Raw genomic sequence first — 22,139 nt, 5'->3', positions numbered from 1 at the left:
AAAACAAATGGATACAGTAAAATCAATAAAGAGACGAATAAAAAGACGACATCATATAACAGCAAGTCTATAAAGATGAGCTTATTTAAAAGAAGTCACTTCTACGAGCCTTATCTCCTCAGGCAGGTCCTTCAAAAGCCGAGGGGCCCTGATGGCAGGAGCACGGTCACCTTTAGATTTAAGCCTCAACTTTGGAAGAGCAAAAAGGGCCCCACCTGCGGATCTAGGGCAGCGAGCCAGCTCATATGTTACTGTTGAGGAATAGATACAAATTTCTGAATGAGGCAGAAGCTGAGTGACAGCAATTGATTATATAATCAGAATCAATGGATCACACAATAATTAGAAAATAAAAATGGAAAATTAAACTCCTTGTCATTATGAAAATAAGCATGAGGAAATAACATTTTATAATAATGAGTTTTAATAATTTCTTAAATTATTTAACTAATCATTGTTTCATTTATATATTTTATAGGATTTATTCACATGACTTTCTATTTCATACTTACCTTTGGGGATACCTTTAAGTTTTATATGATACAGTCTTTGTGTTTGGTAAAGATTTGGGCCAAATGAACTGAGTACTGTTCATTGAGCCCCAGGATGAGCTTGCAGAAGGGAGTGGACCCTTCTAACTGCTCTTCTCTTAGCATTTTAAGACATTTTAGTGATTTGAGTCAGGTTTAATTACATTTTATTTTATTGTGGTTGTAGAATTTGATTGCTCTTTCTTGACTATTGAAAATTAGCGCGGAATTGGCCTAATTCTGCCCTGCATGCATTGTTCTTTTTCTTACAGGAAGTGATTTGCAGAATTATAGCTGCAAAGTCTCAATTGGATGCTAACAAATTAACATAATGTTGTTGCATATTGCCTACATAATTTTACGCTCTTTCTCCCTGTCGACAAAAAACATTCGTATAATTTTGTCTCTTTGATCATTATACAATATCTGCCACTATCTACAGTACCTCCCTCCTCCGCCTTCAGTCTCTAAACCCACAGCAGTCACTGCTGCTGTTTATCCACATGTCAATCAAAGCTGCAGGGAGAGAATGATAGCAGCTCAACAACGGCTTGTGTGCGTCACAATGGCACAAAAGCACACACCCATATTTTCACATGGATGCACTCATTGAGAGTCAACTGCAAAGCTAAAAACACACACACAAACACACACAGACCCACAAAGCTGCATCTCAAGGCCTTTTGATCTATTGTGTCTGTTCAGATTCTTGCTTTTATGCTTTATCAGCTCAAGGACCCATGCTCCAACCAGGAGCCAAGGTTAGCCACTTTATTGCTTCAACCTTCAACATTCAAATATGATGCTGTTACATCGACTCGTGTAAAAAAAGATAAGATGATCACTATGAAAGAGAGAGAGAGAGAGAGAAAGAGAGAGAGAGAGACGACAGGGCCACATGTGGTCAGTCTCCACCCACTCCTTTGTTTGTTTTCATTCTCCTCCTCACTTCTTCACCCCCCTATCACCCTATCACCCCATCACGAGGCAGAGAGAGAATGGCACGCCTGTTGTCATGGCTCACCTTCTTTTCAACCAACGTCTCCATGGTGACACTGCCTCACAGCCTTTCATCTGCTTCCACCTTCATCTCTTCCCATAGGTTGGTATCCTCCTCTCCTCCATTAGTCACTTCATTTTCTTAGGCTAGTCATTTTCTTCTTAGTGGCTTGCATTCATTACTTTTCTTCTCTGTTGTACCCATCCAGCTCATCTCTCCCCTTGCGCCAATTACTGTGGTTAAAGCCTGGTCCTTGTCTTCAGGAGGTAGGTGGATTCAGCTGGGTACATAGATGGGGGTGATTAGAGCTGCAATATGCTGTCTGGGCCATTAGGACAGAGGAGCAGAAATAAGGATAGAAGTGTGCTGTCTTGAGCAATACAGGGAGGAGAAAGGAAAACAGAAGGAGAGTACGAAATGAATGAAGGTGGAGATTCCATACAAGCTTTGCCTTTTTTAAAAGGCCACATATCCACATAATGCCACAGGAATGCAGCAGAAGACCTGTGGGAGTGGGCTAAATATTTCTACATTAATGAGACTGAGTTCACCAGCTGAGACCTCTATCTTCTACTAATAGTCATCTTTTGATTTCTTCTGAAGGAGAAGCTTGACATTTGGGACACGTGTATTCACTTTCTTGCTAAGAGATAGATGAGAAGTTTGATACCACTCATAATTCTGCATGGTAAATATGTAGCTGGAGCCAGCAGCCAATTAGCTTAGCTTAGCATAAAGGCTGGGAACACGGTGTAACAGCTAGCTGTGCTCTGTCCAAAATCTACCTACCTACTGTAGCAGCACCTCTAAAGCTCACTAATTAACACATGATATCTTCTTTGTTTAGTACGGACAAAAACAGAAGTGTATAAACAAGTTGTGGAGTTTTATGTGCCAGACTTTTTCTTAGCCAGGAGCAGTAACTTCCTGGAGTCTCCGCTGGTGTTCTGGCAACTTGCTCTCGTCCAAGAGTAGTATAATGGTAATTCTGCGGAATAAAGAAACACTCGAGGCAACCACTTGTCTTTGTGTAGGTTTACTTCAAAGGTCTGCAGACGGACTCAAAGCAGCAAAACATACATCAGTATAATCTGCTCTGAATGAGTACAGAGGGAAAGGAGCATCAGTTATTTATCCAGTCTTCAGGGTCAGGCTCCTCAGCCCGGGGAGACGAGTGTCCCTGAAGTCTGGATACAACAGTCAATAGCATGTTTTGTAATTCCATATCATTATCAATGAACTGTTCTCATCACGCAGTCCAAACAATCATACACAGATCAAGTATTGACGTCAAGCAGTTGTGTGCCTGGTACACAAAAGATACATATATATGTTATATCAGTGAGTCATGTGTATGTTATACAATTAAGCAGTATGTTTATTCTTGCCATTACAGTAGTCCAGCACATAACCCCCAGTAAAATGGTGAATTGATGTTTTTACACTTTCAGCAGTTTCAGTGTGATTTTAATACCTTTGTATTTGCCTGGCTAGCTGTGTCCCCCCTGTTTCCAGTCTTTATGCTAAGCTAAACTAACCAGCTGCTGGCTCCAGCTAGCTACATATTTAGCATACAAACATGAGAGTGGTATCAATCTTTTCATCTAACTCTCAGCGAGAAAGCAAATAAGCACAATGTTGAACTACTCATTTATCTCTTCTATAATATAAATACATGCTTCTCAATGTTTTATAGATATATTCTTTCGACATTTTGTGCCTTTATTAGATTAGACAGTGGAGATTTGACAGGAAATTATGTGGGAAATAGGTTGGGAATGACATGCAACAAAGGTGCCTGGCCAAACATGAACTGGGGATGTTGGGGTTTATGGTTGGAGCCCTAACACGAGGGCACCAGAGCTCCCCATGCTTTACAATTTGTCATGAAGTTCCACTCCTGAGCTAACTTTTACATTCCGACCCACTTCTTTACATTAAAGTCACTACTCCAGTCACATCTTGCCTCCACCGTCACAAACCCGATTCTTGCTCTCTCTCTTCGTATCAGCAACCATTCCCCAATTTGTAGCACTAATTTCTGCCTCTCCCAAACTTATCTTCAGTTTCAGTTCCTTTTCCGCGCTCTGCCTCCCACTAACCTGTCAACCTCCATTTTGCTCTTTTCACTCATTATTATCACCCTCCACCCCCTCTGCTTTTTTACCCTGTACATATTAATGGCTGCGAGTGTTCACCTTGGTGTTGAGTCATCCCTTTTCAACTGGCCGAGAGTGTGGTTGTGTGTGCGTGTATGTATGTGCCCCCCCCCCCCATGAGCACACGTGCACAGATTATGTTAGTGTCTATGGTAAGGGATGCAGCGTGACGCACTGGCTGATGTCATCAGAGGCAGAGGCAGGATGTGTTTTTTGATTAAGAAATCCTGTCAATGAAGAGAGCGGAATGAGAAACTGAAAGCCACCATATGTGGAAATGACATTTTGTCAAAACTGAGGGATCTGTAGGTTCAGTCACATTTATTAATGTACTCATACAGAAACATACAGCTACAGAAAACACCAGTAATAATGCACATATTTACAGCAAAAATGACACAAATTATCATAACGACATTAATGTGTTGTAAAGCTCCAAATAGTCTGTCTCACTAATAGGATTTTGGTCTTTTTGCCTCCCTAATTGGTTGTGCATGTAACAGACTGTGTTTTGATTACTTGAAATGTACAGTGTCTAGGCAACCGCGGTGATTTTTATGTGCATTAAAATCTGCCACCTTTCCCGGTCCTCCTCTGCATGACTCCATCTGGCCAGTGTCTGAATGTAAAGCTGCAGGGAAGTGTGTGTGTTTTTTTTAAATGTGTAAGGATGCTGGTCACAAAACAGCTCAAACACAGATAGAGACACTGTATATTTGTCATCATATCCAAAACCCAATATGCCCACATGTTCTGTGTGTTAACAAGCAGTTGCTTCTGCAGTGTGGCACGCCCAGCAAGATTGTTTTTATGTGAGATTGTTTAAATATGCTCTTTCTCATGCCAATGCTGTTCTATTTTTGTCTCCGCTCCTCTTCTTCACAGTTCATCCTCTCATCTTTCCATTATGTTCAGTCTCATTCATCCACCCCTCCCTCCCTCCTCTCCTCCACTTTGTCTGTTTTCCAACCTCCTCCTCTGCTTTGCCCCTCCCACCATCCCTCTCTTTCTCTTTTCCTCCTCTCCCCCTTCTCTTTTCTGGTGCTTTATCTCTGCAGTCTCCGTCTCTCCTTCCACCACTCCCTGTCGGCGATGCGATGATGCTGTCCTGGCCGCCTCCCAAACCTTTTGCCCCCTCGCTCCTCCACCCCCACACCTCCCTCCCTCCTGATGCTATAAATACCCAGCATCGGTGAGTCATTGCTGAGACGTATCGGTTGCCTCCCCTTCTGCCTCTCCATCCTCACCCCCCCACCTCTTCCTCATATCATTCCCTCACGTCTCTCTCTGCTCAAGCTCATTGCCAGACCTCACACGATTCCACACCTCCACTTTGGCCCTCGCATCATGATGACCCAGCTGAGCTAAGCCGGGGCCCTGTGCTTGGCATGGTGCAGCCAGTGTTACAGAGCGCGGCCAAAGGTCAGTTTGACACTTGACGACCAAAAACAAAATCAGCAGGAGTGTGCACAACATGGGAAACACAATCAACCAAAAAATAGTGGATCACATTCACTAACTTTCCAATTAGGTGAAAGGAAATGTGGCCAGTGCTCTCCTTAAATGCCCCCTAAGTAGCTTCAAAGTCAGATGAAACATTTTTCTTCTTAAGCAACATCAAATAAAAAGAAATGTATTTGGTATCTGCATGTTCCAGTGCTTAATTGCTGCTATATGAAACTAACATGGAGTGAAATACTGAAATCCAAGATTGCATTAGTACATCAAAGATTCTCATGTTTGACATTATACTGTATTTCATCCAAGCCTTTGAATATGGATTTTAATTTAAATTGAGGTTATGTGTGTTTGAACAGTGCTTTATCACACAATATGAGTTTGTAATGATGCCAACGAGGTTCAATAGGTTAAAGGGATTAATGCAAAAAACACATAACAAAGACATGTTAGGGAGCTACTTTAGACACAAAAGTGTCTTTTGCTAAAAGAAAGGGTGGCAGAAAGAGAAAGAGGGCAGCTCATCATTTCCAATCCTGCCCTTTACATCCACACTTCATATCTCTATTTCAGCCTATCCCCTCTGTACCTTAGTGTGTCTTACATGTAATTTCTGTCCAATGTCATATCTCAGTCCCAGTCCTCTCTGTACCTCCATTTTTCAGCCTCAGATGTAATTATTCTCCGTTTTCTCCAGCCACCACCCACCTCTCCAGAATTATGAGGCAGCTCTGGTTCAGCTCCGCTCATCCTTGGGTAAACTCCAGTATGGCTTATTGGCTCACACTGGAGTGTGCGCATAAAGCACAAATACAGATAAAAGTTTTTTGCGCACTTCTGAGTCATAAGTAGACAGGAAGAAGGAGCAAGCAAGGTGAGAAAGGGAGACAGAGAGAGAGAGTAGGAGAAAAAAAAGTTGGAATAAAGTGTCAGAGAGCAAAGAGAAGACAAGCACAGAAACACACACACACACCACATTCATACAATAGAGAAGATGTCCTTCACAGTTTCCTGCTGCTTGGTGCTATTGTTGTTGTTGTTGTCTTTGCGGTAGAGACACTGTGTGTGTCTGCGTCAGAATCAGTGGGCTAATGAAGGGAGCATTATGCCTCTGACGCACTCTCTGGTCCCATAGGGTTGGATGGAGGGAATAGAGAGGAGGGGAGGGGTTAGAAAAATCACTCTCCTCTCTGTGGTCTTGTAGTTACTGTTTTATTTTAAATGAAATGCAAAAGCAGTGCAGACAGAACCATCTTTAAGATTGCTTTTACGTTAGAGGTTTGTTGTTGTTAAAGCAATATGTGAGAACTGTTTCCCCTCTCAAATACAGTACTAAGCTTTGATTTCATTGTGATATGTAGTACAGCTTCATATGCATTGTAATGTGTATTACAAGCCCAAAGTGCAGAATTTATTGGGCATTGTAAGCTTTATATATACACACATAATGTAACTTGTATACATTGTATTCAAATTCATTTGTATCCATTTTAATCAAACCTTTTACAGCCTCAGACCTTAAAGAAGTGAAGCAGATTATGACAACAAATTGAATGAATCAAAGTGGGAACAAAGTCAGTAGCAGGCTTACAGTGTCTCTTATACAGGAAATAAACAATGACCTGAATAACTGAGTATTGCTGATTACAGCTGAAACAAACTGAACAAAATTAAGTTCTGTTCAATTTTCTTTTTTTTTTTTTTTTTAAGAAAAACCACCAAGAATTATCTCATTCCAGCTTTTAAAATGTGAATATTACTATGATATACTCTGATAGTAATCTGAATGTCTTTGGCTTTTTTTGGGGAAGACACCCTTGGGAGAGAAAACTATTTAAATATGTCAATGTGGGACCTAGGAAACTGTGATGGGCATTTTTCAATATTTTCTGATGAATCAATAATGAAAATGTTTGTTAGTTGCAGCACTACTGCTGATACCAAACACTAATGTAAGATCAGGGCCTAAAATCCAAGATTCATTGATCATCTCTATCCTAAGAAACGTAGACACTGTGCATACATGCTGGACCCAGGTTTATTCAGATGCATATGGTAGCAGGATAACAGGTGTACATGAAAGGAGCAGGGAGCCAATCTTCTTCCTTTAATAAATCAAGCAATTTCACTTGTCTGTGATTCAAAATGTTGTGAAAAATACCGAAGAAAAAAAAAAAAAACACCCTTGTTTATTAGCTCTGATTGAAGGTTGACTCCCAGAACTGCATGTTCTGTTTGCACTGACGCGACGCAGTCTTTCACAAACCACATTCACTCAAACACAGGCACTGACACAGACACACCGGCCTTCGTTGCCATAGAAACTCTGGTTTTGGTTTCAGAAGGATTCTAATCAGGCTGCTGATCGTATCAGTCACGTTGAAAACACATACACACACACACATCTAAAAACACATGAAGACCAGCAGTAATTACAACACAAACTTTTTTTTATTTCATTACATAATTTTCAAGGCCAAATCACAAATAAATAAGGAAGGAGACACTTGCAATAGCCCGGCTTGCAGGGCCACTTAACCACACAAAACAAGGAGGAGACCCCAAAAACTGGTCAGCAACAAAGATTATTAAATAGGTTAACAGGAGACTTTACACCTGTACATCTATTGGTAGTTTGAATGAACTTTGATCATAGATCCACTCCCCTCTCAACCTATTTACAATGCAAGTGAAAACAACAGGAGTGGTGAAATTCATCTTTGCGCCACCCACTGTCTTTGCCTTGCCATTGGGATGTACAAATGGATGTAGTAGGACACAGCCTGTGTGCTACCAACAAAACGCGCGGAGTGCTTCACATTCTTAAGACCCCTGAAGACAGCTCATGTGTGTCAGAAGGCAACTAGCCACCTCTAACCAGGCAGAGGAGACGCAGCAAACAGCACAGTAAGCTACGGACTTCCCACTGAAATGTCTGGAGAGAGACGTGTTATTAAAAAATAGGAAGGGAGGAGTGGGTTTCCACCTCGTCATGATAGTATTGTCAAATTTTTACATGCTAAAATAACCCTTCTGCGTTGAGCTAGTAGACGTATGATAAGAGAAGTAGTTAGAGTAGTTGACTGTACCTTTATTAATGCTAAATGTCTTCAGTGAATGCAAAGCAGGATTTGCATTCCAAGAGGGCGGCTGCAGGACAGATGTCGCCCTTACAAAGGACCACTGACCAAACACTATTTAATCTTCTCCCCATAAAGAGAAGAAAGACTGAAGCAAGGGTGTCCCTCGTACTGATGCCATTCAGACAACATCACCACCAATCTGAAAACCTACAGTAATTAATGTATGTTACACGAGTTCAAATAAATGGCAGTTGACAGAACTGTAGACCCTTTTTTTATATACATTATACATACGGCATCATACACATAAACCAGTTTGAAGAAACAGAAATGTTATTTGAACTCTGAGGTTGTGAGCGTACGCTATTTACTCACTATTAAATAGGGAGGGTATTTATAAGGAATTTCTTTGTTTCAATGATCAACTGAGTCCGATTCTCTCTCTCTCTCAGATATATATTCAAGTGCTTCAGTTGCACGCTTTCCAACATGCAATTTCTACAATGCCAAATATAAAGTTTTCACTTTACAGTCTTATTAAAGAGCATTACATTGTTTAGCACAGTACAAATGGGCTACATCTAGACTTACCTATCAGTGTCTCTCTACCATACTCTTCTTTATTCCTATGCTTATGTTCCTATAGGTCTTCCAATATGCACTGAAGTGGAAAGCAATAGGCCTACACATTAATACACTATGGAGGGGCTGCTATCTGTGCGTTTTTTCCTTCCTACATACTTTAGTTTAAAATTTGTGTATAAATATTGCACATTCATTTTGTATTTCATATTCATAAGTAAAAAAGATCAAAGTAACAGTAACTAGACCTATGGCAAAAAGGATAACATGTACAGTTGCACCAAAAAGTAACTGGAAGAGCAACCAATGAAAGGCTAACTAATGTAACTATTTTTCTACGGTAGGCTAAGTTCCCTTGGAGACATCCATACGGTGCATTGGTCATGACTGGAGGAATATGTAGTAGATGTGGCAGGGCTACGGTATGCCAATGAACCAACAAAATAACCAATAAGACACAGGTTGGGAGGCATCCAGGGGCTGCTAAGATATGGAAAAATTAAGCTGGGGGCAAAGAGCAGGAATGGAAAAAATTCCAATGGATGCCTCTTACAATTGACGTTTGACCCTGCTGTAAAGGCCAAGAGCAGAAGGGACTGAAAGACTGGATCGCTTCTACTAGTCAAGTCAGTAAACACACACTTAAGGTACAAACTTTGGGACACAGTCAAATAAGGGGAGAAAAAGACAAAAAAAAAAAAAAAAAGCTTGTAAACAAATTGTCAATAAAAAAATAGGAGGGTAAAGAAATAAAAACACTCAGAATAATGCAACCATAAAATAACAGTAAGAAAAAGGTATTTTAAAACATCTCAACGCTCAATCTCTCATGGCTTTGCAACACCGATTCTACACACAAAAATACTCATCAAATGGGTTTCAAAGCTGACGAACCAAAACACAAAGGAAACATAGTGACACATTAAAAAAATCATTAAAAAGATAATAGAGATCCCTGCATAGATTCCAACCTGAATGTTACTTAAAGCCCAGGAGGGATCCCTCTATCAGGCTCATGCTACTCCATTTCCCTGCCAGGTATCTGCACTACCAGTCCATGACTATGCTAAACTGGTGGAAGGCTCCAGAGAGCAGGGGAGGAGGAAGAGAAGCAAAAGAGATGGCGCGCTGACATTGATCCAGATACTTCTAGCATGGCATTTGTTTCACTTCAAGTCACGCAAACGTCCGACTTCATGTGCCGCCTCGGTTGTCATAGCAACTCAAAGGGCTAGATCCATCAAAGAGGAATAGAGAGTGCATCGCACCGTGCACATCTGGCTGGTTCAGCTGTCTGTGAGGGACGTTCTGCCTTTTGGTCTTGACAGAGAGCATTACGCTGGATTCAAGAGTTTTCCCCCTCCTTTGATCGAAGCTGGTTGCAGGGAAGCCGAGGAGGAGGTGCATGAGATGCTTTATGTGTCAGTATTAATGTGTGTGTGTTACCTGTATCTACAGTATAACTTCTCTCCAAGTAGTCCTCGTAGTGGCTTCTGAGCTCCTTGTGTATGTGTGCAAGTATATATGTGTATGTGTTACTGTGTTGTTTGGAGTGTGTGTGTGTTTATTTTCCACCGTACATCCTCTCAATGTCTTCCTGGTAGTGTGTTTTGAGCTCCTTGCGCTTCAGTTTGAATGCGTCAGTGACCAGGCCAGTCTCTGGTGTCCACGGCTCAGCACTCAGGCGGATCTTCTTGGGGATCTCAAATCGCTCCAGTTTTGCTGGTTAGGTGAGAGCAGAATCATAAGTCAGAGTGACAGATACAGTGTAATACTTGTGCAAGTGTGGCACAAGGCAGACACTCTCACACCAAAAATGAACTGATAACATGACAGAGCATACCACCAGTTGCACCACCTTTTCTCACATTTTCTGTGAGTGCATAAGCAGGATGAATATAAGTAAAGAAGACGGAAGACCTACCTGAGATAGCAGCCTCAGTAATGATGCGGAGGACCTCTTTCTCCATCTGTGAGTTGTTGCAGATCTCCTCCCATGTGCCCCTCACCTGCATCTGCTCCGCCACCGCCATTAGCTGCTTGTGGTTAGGCACCACAAAGCTGATCACATACGACTGGTCACTGCAAAATGGGTACAAAGGTTTAGTTTTTTAAGGAGAGAGAAATCAGGTTATGAATAGACACCAAGAAAATGCTGGTGTGCTTGGTGAGCCTGCATTTAAAAAAAAAAGGAACTTGAAGTCTGGAAGAAACGGATTCAAAAGGGAGTGTGTGCAGGATTGTACCTGTTGGCATAGGCACAGATGTTGTCTATGAGGGAGCAGTTCTTCAGAACAGCCTCCACTTTTCCTAGAGAGACGTACTCGCCTGCCTGCAGCTTCACCAGGTCCTTCTTACGGTCTATTGAAAGAGAACACGCGTCACAATCCTAACAGATGTAACACTTGTACTGTACACACGTACACTAGTTCGTGGATGTCTTACCAATGATCTTGAGGCATCCGTCAGGGTGCAACTCTCCAATGTCTCCGGTACAGAACCATCGCTGACCGTTCTCATCCACGAAAAAGTCGTCACGGTTCTTGGTTTCATTTTTGTAGTAACCCATTGTTACATTGGGACCGCCAATCAAAATTTCCCCTCGTGGGTTGGGCTTGTCTGTGCTGTAGTAACCACCTAGAGGAGCACAAACCTGATTAGAAGGAAATTATCAATGCGATTGTTGCCTTCTCTAAAGTTGGGTTGTTGCCATTTGACTCACCCTCCTCCCAGTCCTTCAGTGTGATCTCAGAACAAACCAATGGAGCACCAACCCGTCCCGTGCTGTAGTCCCAAACTGAAAAAACACAAGCAAAACGTTCTGCATTAGCATGCTAAATGTAGGTAATAACTGCAAATCAAGTTCTTCATATTTTTATCTGCTCCTCTCTTAATTTCCCAAAGGTCAGCAAAAACAACCGCTGTTTCACATTTCCTGTCTTCCTCCCTTTATGAAATTCATTCTCTTACTCTCACTGATGGTGCCAGCTCCACAGGTCTCCGTCAGGCCGTAGCCCTGCCCCACAGGGCAGCACAGGCAGATGTTCATGAAGTGCTGTGTGGCAGCTGAGAGTGGAGCTCCGCCAGAAAGCAGCACCCGCGTGTTCCCTCCCAAGAGCGCACGCACCCGTTTGAACACCAGACTGAGGGGGAGGTGGAGGACGAAAACAAAAATACAATACACAGAATGGAGATGATGAGTGAAGGGTGGAGGAGACTCCAATAACAACAACTCCAACAAAGACTTAAAAAACAATTCAGACTATTACAAAGTTAGCAATAAATCTACTTAGCATCCAGATATTGACTTATACTGAAGAATGCTCTGTGCAAACACAATATCAGAAGTAGAGACTCTGTGTTAACAAGAATTTGCACTAGGTTATGATTAGGCATGTAGTAGTAGGTTAAAGTTTGCTCATGTATCACAGGGGAAGCAAATGTCAACTGAAGGGGCTTTGCTGAAGACTCATGTATACAGGAATATAATATGTGTATTACCTGTCACAGAGAGGCGTGCTGTAGCCCTTGGAGATCTGCTCCATCTTGTAGTTGTAAGCCAGCACAAAGAGCGTCTTCTGGAATTTGCTCATCTCCTCCACTTTGGTCATCACATTCTTGTAGATTCGATCCATGATCTCCTACACACATCAGGCGGGAAAACTCTCAGTTAATACTATGACTTTATTTGAAGGTCTGACTGTAGTATGATAAATAATGTCAGAGGCCACATTAGTACTAAAATTAGATTGATGGGTTTGTGCAGTGATTAAAAAAAAAGAAAAAAGAAAAAAAAGACTTACTGGTACTGCAGCCATGAGAGTAGGTTTCAGCACGCTGGTATCCCCTTTACTGCCCTTCTTTATCTTGGTGGACTGTTGAAAAGGAAACAAAACAACTGGTTAACTCTCGGTGACCTACTGGCTTATGGCTGTAGTGACTAATGTAGGTAGGTGCCTGACCACGCAGAGCTTTAAAAGTGACTATAAGCCTCTTGAATGGGTTCAAGTGAGACCTTTTAGGAGGACATTCTTCATTCAACTAGGATCTAGGGATGTTTTGTTAAGGGAGCTACAACAGCCTAAAAAGGATAAAATAAATGCATGAATGATCATTTCCATCTCAGCTAGAGATAGAGGACCTAAGTCTTAGTAATATATGTGACTGTAATGCATCCAGGGGAGACACACACTGACAGGAACAAAAACATGCTAGCCACAAGGCGTGTGTGTGTGTGTGCTTTTATACACTGACCTGGTCGGCTAGAGTCTGAGGGGAGGAGTAGCCAATGCGACAGCCATGAGAGATGCATACCAGTTCAGCACTGAGCTCTAAAACGTGCGCCAACGGCAGGTAGCCAATGTAGGTGTCTGCTTCACTGCCAGCACAGAAATAACAGCAGGTTAATTTCCACAACAGACACAGAAGTGAACATGTTGAGGTGTGACACAAAGAGAGTGCAGATGGTAATTGAGTGCATGAGGAAAGATGTGACAGTGTATGTGTTTCAAAAACAGCACAGAGTGGAGAAAGAGAATGAGAGTGATTTTCTTGTACATTAAAAAGAAAAAGAGGAAAGGACGTGTCAGAGAAATAGCAGTGAATAGGATATTGGCATACTTGAGGTTAGGAATTCGCTCAGCCATGCCAGCAATTCCAGCAATGATGTTGCCATGGGAGATCATGACACCCTTGGGGATGCCCGTGGAGCCGCTGGTGTACATAATGACGGCGATGTCCGAAGACTCTGGCTGTCTGCGGTCTACTGCTACTGCAGAGACAGAAGAGCAGAGGGGTGATGGTTAGAGAGGAAATGGATCACACGCCAACATAAATATTATTAGTTGTAATAATAAGTTATTAAGAAGAAATGTCTATTGTCAATTAAATTACAGAAATGTAAAAATAAGTGAATGCTTTTCAAACATCTGTATGCTATGAAAGGGTCTGAATATCTTTTTGTAGGGTTGCAACTGACAACTGGACAGGACCTGTACGCCTCCAGGACTCTGAGGTGTGCAGGAAAGATTGTGGCTGACCCCTCCCACCGCAGACACAAACTGCTTCAGACACTCCCCTCTGGCAGGAGGCTGCGGTCCATTAGGACCAAAACCTCATGCCATATGAACAGTTTCCTCCCATCCGCAGCTGCCCTGGCAACAAGGCCCGGGACCCCGACCGACACTGACTCTCATACCCCCTAACCCCCCACTACACGTTATATTAACGTAAAGTCTACACTCCTGACTCAATGTGTTATGTAAGGTGCTATAAACGACATTCACTGCCACTAAATGTTGCACTAAGGCACCAGCATCTCAGACCAAAACAAATGGGCACTACGGCCCCCAGACTCCATTGAGAAAATTCATTTTACCTCGCAGATCATTGTAAAACACACTTCATTCAAACTGGAGAGAGACGAAATAAAACTCACCAAAACCATCTTTGTTAGTCTTTCCACTGTTCAAACAATCACCGACTCTGGTTTGGTCGAAATAAACCCTTAAGTCACAGAGTTAGATGTGAAAAGGCAGCCGGGAAACGGGCTGCAACGTAATCCTTGGGGACAAATGCCCCCTTCAAAGTACGTCCACTAAAAGTGCTTGTTTTTGCTACTGACAGGCTCAGATTGTTATTCTAAGTGTCTGACAACATTATGGAAAGGATCCCTAAAGAGTAGGGCTGCATGATTTGGTAAAAAAAAAAATTAAAAATTGCGATTGCGATTATTTTGACATATTACGATTGTGATATGATTCACGATTAGCAGGAATGATAATTTTTGCATCACAATTTTCATTTTCACTGAAAAAAACATTAAAATCATGATGATGTGACATTTGTTGGGGTCTTTACCAAACAAACATGTTTTCTTACATCTGGAGAACACGATTTGTAGGCCAGGGCATCTCTGCAGCACTACAGTGCTTCATTATAATGCTGTTTTGTCACACATTTTACCTTTATCAAAGAATTCGCTTCTGAGATTTGGATATTGTACTTGGCCGTATTGCGAATTCGATAATATTTCGAATTGTGCAGCCCTACTACAGAGATAGACCTTTTTGTTAAAGGGTAAGATCCTTTTTGTTTAACCAGAAACAGCTGTTATATTGCTCTTGCTCGCCACCAGACTCTATTGATAAAAACAATAATTTTACCTTGCTGATCATCTTAAAACACACTTCATTCAAACTGGAGAGAGACGAAATAAAACTCACCAAAATCATCTTTGTTAGTCTTTCCAGTGTTCCAACAATCACCAACTCTGGTTTGGTCGAAATAAATCCTTTATTCACCGCGTTAGATGAGAAAAGAAACAGCCGTTATATCGCTCTCCTCAAAGCCAACAGTTTCACAGGGAGGAACTCACATGCACTAACATGCACGCGCGGCCGGACCGGCTACCAAAACAAAGAACAGAGATGCTCGGATGACAACACACACACACACACACGGAGGGAGTGCGATGTCATTCTCTGCTCAGGACACATTACTGCACTTTATCTTTACATAGCAAATAGTTGTTTGCTGCTTTATTAATGTTCAAAATCTCGTATACAGAACCTTTAACGCACATCTTCTGGACTACTATCTTGCACATTGCAAATATACTTTAGACTTCATACTGTGAACTTTTGCACATTCCCTGGTAAATATTTTGCACATCCCCCAAACTGTACAGATCTTTCATTTAAATAACAGTCATATTGTACATATTTTATTATTTTTTCCATTTATGCTTCTTGACTAACAGTACTTGTTTTATCTTTCTTTATATGTTCTACTTACTATGTTTATTGTTATGCACCAATATACCAAAGCAAATTCCTTGTATGTGTAAACCTACTTGGCAATAAACCTGATTCTGGTTTCATTTTCAATTAATCTATTGGTTATTTAGTCTATAAAACATTCAAAAGCCAAAGATATTTTAAATATTTCCAATGATATAAAACAGATAAAAGCTATTTATCAATTGCTTGATAATTGACGATATAATCGATTATTGTTTCAGCTTTTTTTTTTGTATAATCTTTTAGAATCAGTATAAAATGAGAAGGTCATGTCTGAGGGCATCTATCTGCAGGTTTAAAGAAAAGTACTTCTGTTATTTTCTGCATATGCTTACCTAAATAAACACTTTGATTAAGGCATGTATTGCATGATTTTGTTTTAGCCTGATCCCTTTCACTGAATCTTAATGCATAGGCCTACATGGTTTAAAATATTGCAATCTTCTATGTAATTCTTGTTTTCTGTGATTGTGAAGGAAATTTGGCTACACTTATTTTAGAAAAGATTATATTTCCCATGTTCTATTTGAAGTAACCAAGATTTTATAATATTGTTTTTTTTTTTTTAACAAATAGGGTAAGAGGAAAAGTGTAAACATGGCTCAAGTGATAGTTGTAGCACAAACTTAACTTCTGCTTGCCCTCATTTTCCTGAAAAGTCGACCAATGTCATTGTGGCATTGGGCGTTTGGCAAGTGGTGATTTGACCTGTTGCTGATGCTGTCATGCACAGCACATCACTCTAATTACACATCAGGGTGTTGGCTTTGTATTAAGCCTCTATCAGTGTGCTTCCATTTCCCCGACAAAATTAGAAACCTTTTTAATCAAATTGCACAAATACTCACTATTGTCAGGCTTGGCTCCCATCTCCTTCACAGTGTCCATGTTGTAGACCATGATGCCTCTGGGGATGTTTGGCCAGCTCGTGGGTTTACTGTCAACAACAATGACATACCGCAGCCTCGGCACATCACACAGTATGGCCTGGGACATGGAGTTGGATGTATAAGGGAGGAAAAAGTAATTATGCAAACAGAACTGAGCTTTGTATCAAGTCCTAATGTTACACACAATAAGTAGCCTGTAATTCAGTGACATTATCAGTGAATTTAAAGAGCAGGGGCCTTATTTAACATAGCTGACATGATGGAGACAGATGATGACAGCAAAGCAGGTACCTTGAGACGGCTCTGAAGCAGGTCTTTGCTTGTGATGATGTGTGTGACCTCGGTCTCGTTCAGGCCGTGGGCGATGGCCGTGGGTCCAAGAGTGGCATACAGGGTCACAACTGTCAAATTCAAATAGTTGGTCAGTCATCTCAAGTGCTTTACTATCTGAACACACATATCTGTCTGTTTGTCACTCACGTGGGAAATTGTACATGAAGCAGGCTTGTGCTGCCACGATCCACTCTGCTCTGGTCTCGCAGAAGATGGCAATGTTACACAGAGGCTTCTGGCCGAGAGCTGCCAGACCACTGCCGAAACACTTTGCTGCCTGGTACGCGTCCTCATACGACAGCCAGTTATAGTTTCCTAGAATTACCTACACACAGCATGCAAAGATATATATATATATATGCAATATTCAGGATTATTTCCACATGCTACACCAGGAAACATGAAAACTGATGCATGTGCATACATTCTACAGGCCTGGTAGCTTCAGAGCATCTATTCAGGAGACGTTTTGTCTATAATAAAAATTTAACAAAATGCTTAATATGCTTAAATGATTTTAGGAACCTTACACCCATGGTATCCATGATGACGGAATTAATATGAGCAGTTCTGTATTAAAATATAAAAAGGGTAACGTGCAATACTGACACTGTTAAATCTGAAAGAGGTCTGATGTTGTTACCAGACATATAACATCATCATTCATACGCAGTCAGTTAGCGCCATCTACAGGGCTTTTGCAGCTATGCAGGTGTTAATGAGGAGGCTCAGCTGTGAGACACACTGCTGCTCTTCCACCCACATTCCTCACACTGCGCACAGTGGCAGACTGCGCTGTGAGCCTCACAGACACAAGCAAACTTCATGTAATCAGACAGATTCACCTAACACATATACAGTTTTAAACCTAAATGTAATGAGCAGTACCACTCACTGACTTGACTAAATCCTTGCACCTGACAACAGACCAAACATTTAAAAGAATAATGAAACAAGGTGATAAACAGTCTGTTGCATGTGTGCAAGAGTATCAGGAACAGGCCAGTGTCTCTCACCTTCTTGAAGACCTTGCCGTTAGGCTGGAGCTCATCCTCCTCACTGAGCACCTCCCTGGTGCCGAGACAGTCTCTCTGTGGAAAACTCACCGCAGCATATTCAAACATTTTGTCCAGGGTGTCCACCCTGGGGTGCAGCCATGCCACCAGCTTTTCTTGGCTGTTGATGGCCCTGTAAGGCCCTGCTGGGTGTCCACTAACTGAGCGCGCCTTAATCCGGCGAGCCCGTTCCAAGTTGCTGCCAGCTCCGGAAAAGAAGTACCAGGGTATGAAGGTGATGACAGAGTAGACCCAGACTGCAGAGCGGAAGACCTGCAGCAGCAGGGGGTTTATATCCTCCTTCAACTTCATCTTTGATGAAGTCAGTGCTGGCGATGAATCAGACCAGAAGAGCAATGATACTGCACTCGTCACTGCCCTTTAAGTATTTTGACTTACTGAGGCTGAAGGTTGCAGGTGGTATTCTTTTGTGCAGTAAGTCCACCAGACCTGCAACACAGCGACACAACATGAAATTTTAGAAGTATAGTCTGGAATAAATATGTATCAGCACATTTGGAAATATTGAGCGGCAGCAAATGTGAGCTACTGCCTCCTGCTAAATTAATCCTTGCTTGCCTGAAGACGAACTCTGCCTATTCTTAGACCAATTCTTAGTCAGCCCCATTTATTTCACCAGATCCGCTGGCCCTGCTGCATGGATTCCAGCCGTGAAAGCATGACACTATGACACCTAACATCATCATGATTTAATAATAGTGCTGAAATGATTAGTTAATTAACTGATTAGTTGATAGACAGAAAATGAATTGCCTCTCATCTGAAGATTTGCTGATTTTCTGTTTCCTTTCATTTTAAGTGTTTGTTGTTTGTCAGACAAAAAAAGAAACAATTTGAAGGCAACACTTTGTGTTCTGGAAACATTTGTATCCAGATCCAGGCAGGCATCTGTCATTTTTTATACAATTTGTAGACAAAATTAAAGACTATAGTTAACTTTCTAATACATACGGCTGAATCACGCAGTGGTTGCGTTTAAGAAAAAATAAATAAACATTGCCTCACCAATTTTCTGGAAATATACACCTTTTCTATGCCTCACCACTAGTTTGTAACTTATACCACGAGGTATAAAAATGTTTGCAAATGCAGTATTATACCATGTGCTATACTCATTAATGCTCTCAGTTGTTTGCATATACTAAAAAAAAACAAAACTTTCAGATCAACTCCAACCGTCTCCCAGAGAGCTCAGCTATTTCTAGTGTATTCTTAGGGCCAGAGTGTAATTTGCAGTGTAGCCCGGTAGCCACTGAGCCTGAGCATGCTGGAACTAGCGGCTGTGACTCATTCTGCAGCTTAGAGGGAGAGGTCCAGAGGTCACGTGGCAGGTTACCATAACCTGGCCAGCAAATGTAACAGCATTGAGAAGGCTCTAAAACTGGCCGATGAGGTGGGCTGCTCCTGGCCTTATACAAACACAAGCTACAAGAAACAACCTCAGTATTACTCAGTAATTCTACATGTTTAGCAGCACATTCAAGACTATTTAGAGAAGCTCTTATTTAGATAAACGCATAAATTTCCATCTAACATGCTACACTTCTATGGTAAACAGTGTGCAGATATTTTACTTCAGTTAGAGTGTGAGTCCTCAGTCAGTGTAAGGGCAAACTAGGCTACCCAATACTGGCCCCCTGCACTGCACCACACTCTTGTATACCACGACCAGTACAATATTACACTGCAGGGGCCAATCTGTTTCTACACAACAATAGATGATTGCCTCTCACTGTATGGAAGTCATTATAAATTCAAAGCAGCACGCATACATGTTAGCGTGTGCACATGGATGTTGCAAGTGCTCCAAACGCCCTCATTTGGATACTTAAATGAACACGACATGACCTCTAACCTCAAAGCTAAAAACAATCATTTCAAAGTGAGTGCATCAGTACATCTGCCCATATCTATTATCAAACTGTATATTTATATAGTGCTGCTAAGTAAAAGAAGCCAATTTTTCTGAGTCAATTTAGTGAAGGGTTTTATGAGAATGCAAACTGTCAGCTCACTCAGCTCCAATCCAGACAGCAGCTGCCTTTACTATCAAGTATTTATCTACAGACAGTTGCACAAACCGATTCACCTTACAGATGAAGGCTTAAGATGTCTCACCTATTTTGCAGCAACTCACATACCACAACCAACTGACACGATTCTACTGTATTCACGCAGAGCAAATGCAAAGAAGTCACAGGCACATCAGGAAGATGAAGACGCACTCTGCTTCGGTTTAACACTTGTGATACGGGTATAGTCATTGTGTACTTTACTTTCAATAAAGTAGACACACCTGCTCCTAGTTACTATTTCAACAACATGACACTATCAAAACAACACATTTGGGAAGAAAGCAATACACACAGTTAGATGATTAACCTGAAATTCAGCTTTGCAGTCAACACTTCATGATGAAAATATCACTATAATTGTAAGGCCAGCCCACCTATGCAGGTTTGTCATGCCACAAAGCTGACAGTAGGCCCATTGGCTTACGGTGTTAACAGCAGCATGAAACACACACACACACACACATTAACAGATACATCAAGTTTTGGTATGTAAAGTACCCACTGCTCAACAACGGAGAAAACTGAGCTTTCTACAGCCAGTTCAACCATACCTACTGCAATAAGTTCCATCAAGCAAGTTTACTTAGCCTATCTGTTAACTGCATAACTCAAGGACAAACATTTTAGTCAACATAGGCCACACTAGAGATAAACAGCACAGATTAAGATAGCATTTCAGTGAGTACTACAGCTTTCAGCCTAACTATCCATAATGCTTTTTTCTAGCTATAACTTCATACTCAATATATTTTATCCACAGTGCCAGTAACTGAGTGAGCATCAGGACAACAGGATGATGCTAAATTACAAAATGTCCCTGTATGATTTGAATCTGGTGATCATTTCACGCATTTTCTACATCTTATCATTCAACGTTACATTGTTGAATCAAACAATGCGTCATCTTTTAATTTACCATAGGCTGTATATTCTGCTTTAACGTATTTGCTGGACTGTTATTGACGTTTTCCTGTTTTCTCTGTATTGCTCTTCTTATGTGAAGCACTAAATGCGGTGTCGTATCAATGTTTTGATTTGTGTGTCCATAAAATCATAACGCATTGCTGTCCTGATAGCCTGCGCAGAATTTGAGATATCATGTGTGACGCTATCAAAGCCTACCTACGCAAGTAGATACGCTAGTTTTCTTTCTAATCAGCTAATAAAAGGACATATCTCACTCCACAGGGCCGGTGTCTGAAGCTATAAAAGGCTAGCGAAGCAGCATCAACATTAGCAGCTAGCGGACAGCTAAAAAACGCGCTAGTAGCTAGCATTTAGCGCTTCAGCTAACCACTGCAGCTGTTGCTGGCCCGCTGCTGGTGTAGTAAAATCACTTTATTCATCAAAATGCACTTAAGAATTTAAAGGCGGCACACGCCTCCTATTCAAAACACATGTATGGCATATTAAAGGCGATGTGCCGCGCTTTTGAGCAAACAGGTCGTTAACAATCATTCCCTCTCAACATCTGCAAAGCGTTCACGCAGCAATAACGTTACCTTCTCACCCCCTTTTCTCCTTTTCTCGACCGCTACGTCGAGTCGCTGTGGGATTGGATCGAATCTATTTATCCTTGTAACCAAAGAGCTGACATTATATTGATATAATCTATTAACACGGTGTATTTGGTCACAAATCACGACTGCAAGTGTGTTATAAAACGAATAGAACATTAAGTAAAATTGTAATTCTGAGTGTAACCGGGACAGCGCTAGCAGCCCGGAAGCTGTTGAATGACGTCAGGAGATTTCTCTGTCAGCGATTGGAGCACTGGAGGTGGCGCGTGCATGGGGTAGCGGGGACGTCAGTGAGGTTACTAGCGGTCACACCTCTCGGGACAGACAGTTACCCATCAGTGACACAGCGAGGCGGATTTGTTCTTCTTCTTTGAGGTTTTACGGCAGTTGGCATCCACGATGTTGCATTACTGCCACCTTCAGGTTTTATTCTCCCTCAGTGTCCATTCATTGTACAGCCGTCTTTCCAGTCATCCTTAAAAAAAACTAAATAACCATTTCCTCCCAGGAAAACTGTCTCCACACTTTAATAGACTTTTAACGTTGTCCTCTACCGGCAATATTTTTCGTAGTTGTGTCAATATTTCTTGTCTTTCTTGTGTAAATTTCCTGTATGATATGAGGACATGCTCT

The 22,139-nt window shown here is 41.5% G+C and overlaps 1 protein-coding gene and 1 long non-coding RNA gene across 2 annotated transcripts; one reads left to right on the top strand and one right to left on the bottom strand.

The window, feature by feature from the left end:
* Positions 1 to 1,309: 1,309 nt before the first annotated feature.
* On the top strand, positions 1,310 to 6,849 carry LOC122886812. Its single transcript, XR_006380433.1, has 3 exons — positions 1,310 to 1,632; positions 1,739 to 1,796; positions 4,575 to 6,849. It is a non-coding gene; the product is annotated as an uncharacterized LOC122886812 (long non-coding RNA).
* A 730-nt stretch (positions 6,850 to 7,579) lies between these two features.
* On the bottom strand, positions 7,580 to 21,734 carry LOC122886804 (long-chain-fatty-acid--CoA ligase 3-like). The gene is made up of 15 exons (XM_044219445.1): positions 21,489 to 21,734; positions 17,852 to 18,340; positions 16,983 to 17,160; positions 16,794 to 16,903; positions 16,461 to 16,599; positions 13,433 to 13,583; positions 13,067 to 13,190; positions 12,616 to 12,687; positions 12,314 to 12,453; positions 11,783 to 11,955; positions 11,535 to 11,609; positions 11,258 to 11,449; positions 11,059 to 11,173; positions 10,737 to 10,894; positions 7,580 to 10,534 (listed from the first exon to the last, which is right to left on the bottom strand). The coding sequence occupies exons 2-15, from the start codon at positions 18,200 to 18,202 to the stop codon at positions 10,377 to 10,379; spliced, it is 2,136 nt and encodes a 711-aa protein (XP_044075380.1). The 5' UTR covers positions 18,203 to 18,340; positions 21,489 to 21,734; the 3' UTR covers positions 7,580 to 10,376.
* Between the last annotated feature and the right edge of the window lie 405 nt (positions 21,735 to 22,139).

The sequence above is a fragment of the Siniperca chuatsi genome, linkage group LG13, assembly GCF_020085105.1.
Source record: "Siniperca chuatsi isolate FFG_IHB_CAS linkage group LG13, ASM2008510v1, whole genome shotgun sequence".
Taxonomy (NCBI): Eukaryota; Metazoa; Chordata; class Actinopteri; order Centrarchiformes; family Sinipercidae; genus Siniperca; species Siniperca chuatsi.
This window is presented reverse-complemented; position numbering and strand designations above follow the sequence as displayed.